Source organism: Tinamus guttatus, unplaced genomic scaffold (genome assembly GCF_059628265.1).
Source record: "Tinamus guttatus ecotype Peru unplaced genomic scaffold, ASM5962826v1 Tinamus_guttatus_pri_ptg000287l, whole genome shotgun sequence".
Lineage (NCBI taxonomy): Eukaryota > Metazoa > Chordata > Aves > Tinamiformes > Tinamidae > Tinamus > Tinamus guttatus.
Genome location: NW_028288821.1, coordinates 5528706 through 5534705, shown reverse-complemented (window position 1 = coordinate 5534705; position 6000 = coordinate 5528706). Strand labels below are relative to the sequence as shown.

Below are 6000 nucleotides of genomic sequence, written 5' to 3'. Positions count from 1 at the left end.
CTCAGATTTAGCATTTCCTGAGATACCATGCAGAGCCCTCTGAGATTCACAGAAAACAGGACAGAGACATCAGCCAGAAGGAACCCATGGTCATTACCACATCAAACAGCCATTTTCAGGAGCCAGTTCTATACACATGAGATAAGCTAATCATCTCAAGAGGTGCAAGAATCAAGCAGTATGTCCTGTCCAATTTGTCAAGGCTACTTGTACCTAGGCCTTGTTGAGCACTTGTATAGTCTCAGTTCTGAGGTCCAAAGTATGTTTGAAGGCACTTAGAGTCTTAAACTTCTTGGTCTCACTACACTGAGGCATTAAGGTGGTTTCAGCTGGTCGCTTCTCAGTTATCATGTATAAAATCAAGTATAAAGTACAAATCCACAGCACAGACTGACCTCACTCTTTACCTAGAGATGTACATCCCCTGCCATCCACCTTCTTCTAAAAGAACCTCACCACTTCCAATACCTATTCCAGTCCGTTTCCATCAACAACTAGAAGAATAGCTTTGAGTCAAACTAAATCACCACCAGGGAAGAGAAACTGTTTTGTTCCATCTTGGTCATGAGCAGCACTTTCTGTGTAAGACTACATAAGATGCTGTATTGCTTTTCTCTGGTTAGGGATTGTCCTAGCTTGAGGATATACTTTCTGAACTACTTTTATCTCTATTTCACTTGCCTATTTCTTTTCCATTCTCTAAAAATGATCCTGCATCTACTGTAGCCAAAAACAGTTCTCCTACTGCTCTGAGTAGATGCAGGTTACCACTGATGTTAATGGCAAAATCTGAATCGTGCTCTTACTGCAATACAGAAAACTCCTACTATAAGGTCCATACTGTGCTGCTGCAGAGAGCATGCAGCTTTCAGGGATGGCTGTCACTGGAATAGCACCGCATTATGGATACAGCATGGTCTTGCGGAACAATTTTGGAAGGTGACTAAGCAGTAATTCTGCACTGAGCAGGACTGAGCAGGAAAGACAAGAAAAAGCAAAACGCAAGACATCCTAGAAAATATCATCAGTATTAGATGAATAAAACTAACACCTATACGATCGCTTCCTATTGAAAATCTGCGGGTACATCACTGTTCTGCTGCTTGCCGTGATTATTTTGGTCCTGTCTCCATTTTTTACCCTTCAAAAGCACTATTAAAAGAAATGAGAGAAAAGTATCATCTAGATTCAGATTCATTTATGTGTTAGCTCAATGTGAGAGAGATGTGGCACGTATCAAAATGACTGTGCTGCCAGGTCCTGACAAGACCACGAACGATGTGCAGATACAGGAAACACAGACGGCAGCAGGCAAAGCAATCTCCATCTTCCACCAGAGTGGACCAAGCTAACATGCAATTACCAAATTCTTCCAGAACGATTTCAAGATGCAGAGACTTGGTTAGCTACTAAGCTAGTAGATTTGAAGTAGCTCTGTAATTTATAGTAGCTGAGGCTTTAACCCAGAAATTTCAGTATACAAACGCTTTAAAAAGCACCAAAATGCCAAGTTCAAGAATATCGCTGCATGGCCCTGATGTTCCACAGTCAAGACTATCACTCATGATGTTCTTTATGCTCTTATGTTGTTCTAATTCCTCCCTGACAATTGTGTATCTGAAATAGGTATTTTACCTGTTTCATATGCAAACTTGCTAAAATATATGGGGTACTGAATAAATAAAGGCAAATTTCTAAGAAATTAAACTCTACTAGTTTAAGAACCACTCCAATTTGTTTTTTAAATACTGCATTGGTTTAAAGCAATAAGTATTAGTGATTCAATTAGTCTCTGAAAACACTAAAGGCAGCCTCATGAGGGAAATTAGACAGGGCTTTTATAGCAGAATTAATATGGCAAATCCTCATATCCTGTCGAGTTTTATATGCTTATAAAAGTAGAAAAAAATATAAAAAGTAAACTTTGGAGTATACAATGGAATTACTATCATCTGCTCCAGGAACTCACAGGCTCTGGAATTATCTTAATATATTGAAAGTAATTCCGAATTCATTCCAGTTCAGGAAAGCATTCTGACCAAGTCCAAGCCTACATCTCACAAGAAGTCAGCATATGCTACAGGTTAAGCATGTGCTTAAGTTCTTTCCTGGATCAGGGTTGTCCCTATATTGAAATGACTAAGGTATGATGCCTGTGCATTATTTCTCTTTGTATTCAAATCTACGATCCTACAAAGCCAAAGACACCTACTGCTGAATTATACTACTTTCCACATGCATTTCTGTACACAAACTCATGCAATATCAGCATTAAGACAGATCTACCTACATGTTACAGCTGAAATGCTTGCTGCCTTCTACCTACCGCCCAGGCATTTCTACCTAGAAAATTGCTTCTAAAAGCTTGGGAGTTTGACACCGTACCCTGTTTTCTTTGTGACTTTGCTGGTTGCAATGGCTATTTTTCCCCGCTGAAGAACCCCTTCTTTCAGGCCTCTTCAAGTTCCCTTGCTAACACCCCAAAAAGTACAACTGGGCTCAGCCTCACTGCAGGGTGATCCTGTGCAAACAAAACTGCACTCCCAAGGGAGGACGTGCAGGATCTACAATTAGCTGCAGCTTGGGAAGACCAGCCCAGTGATTCCTCAGGACACTCCACCAGGAAAAGCATCATTAAATAACCATATGCTATTCGTAGGGAAGGAAAGTAACCATCTCTCAACAGTAACAACCACCCCTAGCACAGCCACACACCCAATTACCCTCTGCTATCATTTTCCAAACTGAGCTGACGGATGCTGGAGGAAAGTACACCTCAGAGTCCTTTCATACTGGACCCTTCAGTCCACTCATAGACATCAAAGATTTAGATCTTCCTGGTGGGTCTGTGGTGAGTGTCCTGCTCAGAAGGACAGAAGCTAGATGTGATTTCCTGACTGGTCTCCTGGGTTAGCAGAGACTCACAGGAAGGTGGCAGGACACACTAATCCTGGCTGTGAGCAAAGTGGCCTGTCACTGTAGGGACAGCATCTTTGATGGAGTCCAAGTCCATCAAAAAAGTGAAGATTTTACTGAGACAAAAGCTTTAATGAATAATATTGTTGGCATAACCAGTTATTGGCCTTTGACATCCTCTCTCTACAGTAGCACTCACAGGATTAAACAGCCCCAAATTAGCACCCAGAACCAAATCTGCACCCAGAATAGATCAGCACCTTCTGTTGGAGGACCTGAAAGCACTTCACAAATGTTAACGTTCGGCCTCACAACCCACAATGAGGTAGAGCAGTATCATCCCCATAGGATGGAGAGACATACTGAGGCACAGGGTTACCAAGAGACCTGCTCAAGTTCAGACACCAAATCCAGCGGTGCCCAGGGCCGAACGAAGGTGTCCCGACTGCTGCGGCTATGCTCTGTCCACAGGACCCTACTTGCCCCCACAAAGCTTTAATAGGAGCATTTAGCCCTTTGAACTGAAGCTGGGTGTCTATTTACAACATACCAAATGTTTAGCAGTTACCTAGTCAGGGAATTACTCAAAGTTGTGCGTGGGCACAAATGATTTATTTGCAAAACTCTGGGTGTAAATGATGAAGCGCTAAGACTACAGGGTGCAAATTTGGTATGCAACAGCTCTGAGCCCTCAACAATTCCCAATCCTGTCTCTCAGATACAGCTCTTTACGTTGCACTGTATGTATCATCACGTGAACCTCTGAAGACGTGAGCTGCGCAGATTGTTTCATACTAGTGATGCAAGCAAACGAAACGTGGAGTGGCTTCGGGAACAACCCAGCATTCATGTACCATCAAACATCACGACGTTAAAATTCCTTCTACTCACAAGGGAACAGGGAATAGGTATATACTGTGAAACAAAGGCAAATAGAGCAACAAAGAAAGGTTGATTGCATGGATTTCATTTAGGTAAAGTTCTATGATATTCAGTTTCACCAAAAGCATATTCCATGAGAAAGAGAGGCAATGCCAGCTAGCCTACGACAAAGCTTCAGTGTAGTAAAAACCACCAGCCCTGCATAAATAGATGAACTTTGCATTCTGAAGGAGTCATTATTGATTAATAAAAGTGAAAGATTTCTCTAAATACATTAAGTTTGTTTTTGCCTGATAGAAGAGTTTTTTAAAATACGGTTTTCTGAACACCACAAAGTTCTATTTGTTATATAAGTAGAGAATCTGGCCAAAGTTAGGAATACTGAAGTGTAAAAAAACAAATATGCAGTCTAAACATTACAAAAACTATCAAAACATCCAATATTTTGAATTGATTTTCTTTTTTTTTCCCCCCTGCAAGTATCTGTTTTGGCAGTGATGACAAGAAGTTGCTGTTACTGTTCTGCTGTTGTTGGTTGGCTTTTTTTTTGTACATTTTTCTGAATGTGTTTTTTAAACAAAAGAAAACTACCAGCTTTTATAAAAAAGAAGGAATTTGAATCCTTACCCTCAAAACACAGATACAAGGTATTCCTTATAAAAAGTGTATTGATTTTTTGCTATAAAAAGTGACGCATAGGGTGTCAGACCTGAAAACAAATTTTCACAGTGTTTTCAGTGTTGGCTGTTTACAAGGCATTACTACTGTAAACAGAGATAGAGAGATACCATAGGATAGGTAAAAAAAAAAAAAATGGTTAGCAGCCAGCAGTATCTTTGGAGCATACATGAAAGCTGTTGCACTCAGATAGCTGACTTTTTTTTCTACTTAATCACTATAAAACATTCCAATATTTAAATATCTGAAAAATCACTATTGTACTCACTTTACTTAGCATCTTATACAACCACTCCAAATCTTTTCCAAACTTCTGCTGGCATAATCTGCTGGTACAATAAGCATCAAACTAGTAAGTCATTTCCCTCCCTGCCCTCCAGCAACAAAAAACAGGACTAGTTGGCAGGTAGCTACTAGTTGTAGCAGGTGCTACAATCAGGGGTGAAAACGAGAAGCAGGTCTGCTAGCAAACACTGGCAGTTTGGACAGGTGAAGAAAATCATTTGCTCTACTTGAGTTTGCAAATGAGTCAGCAAGAGATTGATTTGCACTCTTCTAGGGGGAGCTCTTTTGCTATCACGAGGACAATCATGTAGTTGCAGCAGAGGAAGAAATAATAGAAGAAAATGAGAAATGCACAGGATTGTTGGCACGCTGGCCTAAAATTGCTGGCAATGTCCATTTTGCATCCCTATAACTCTACTTAGAAGAATGGTATCCCTCTATCTCTATAGATTGATAGGTGTTGATTTGTGGCACAGAGGATAAATCACAGAAAAAAAAATGACATATAACTGTGTGTCCTTTATCTGATCTGAAAGCACCAGTCACCTATCTGCTTCTTTTGGCAGAAGTACTCTATTGTATCTTAACCATAGCTTGCAATATGGACAAGTAGCTTCATGTCGCTTTACATGGAATCTCCCAGGGAATCAGAGTCATCCAAAGACAGAGGCAGATACAAGTCCTGTAAGGAAAAAGAAGAAAATGTTAACTCACTGGTCCAGTTCTGGGCACTTCACAGGGACTGGGTGGACATCTTGGTCACTGGTTATGGAGTGGCTAATCAGTTCTCTAAGCAGATTGCAACTAAAATCAAAGTAGATCATTTGCACAGATGATCTCCATACCAAAAGAATGACAGTTGTTCAATGATAAATTTGAGAATCATTTTTTATCACTTCTGGATCAAAATATCCAGTGTAGCATACACATGAAAGAAGGGGATCTTTTCTTAAACAGGTCATTTTGAATCTCAGTGCATAATAAAGCATCTTATTTTATTTTTTGACAGCTGTCCTGAGGATCAGTCTCTTGAAAAATCACCTGTTCCATCATTTACTTTTGTATCAATTAGAATGGTTAGGAAAATAATCCCCAAATTCTTATTTGGATTGAGTGTAAAAAATTTTCAGGATCCCTTTCCAGAATACCATTTTATTCCACTTCTTTACATTTCTGCATGGAACTAGGTACATTAACCTGCTCTAGGGTTAAAGCTCTCCTTGGCCCTTTTTAAACCTT

The 6000-nt window shown here is 40.1% G+C and overlaps 1 protein-coding gene across 2 annotated transcripts in view; it reads right to left on the bottom strand.

Annotated features, from left to right (window-relative positions):
- Positions 1-5197: 5197 nt before the first annotated feature.
- The window catches only part of DCX (doublecortin), a 59344-nt gene continuing 58541 nt past the window's right edge, over positions 5198-6000 (bottom strand). For both annotated transcript variants that reach the window (XM_010227425.2, XM_010227426.2), the window contains exon 7: positions 5198-5443. In XM_010227425.2, the coding sequence (XP_010225727.1) occupies positions 5387-5443 (57 nt within the window). In that variant the 3' untranslated portion in view covers positions 5198-5386. The remainder of the gene's footprint in view (positions 5444-6000) is intronic.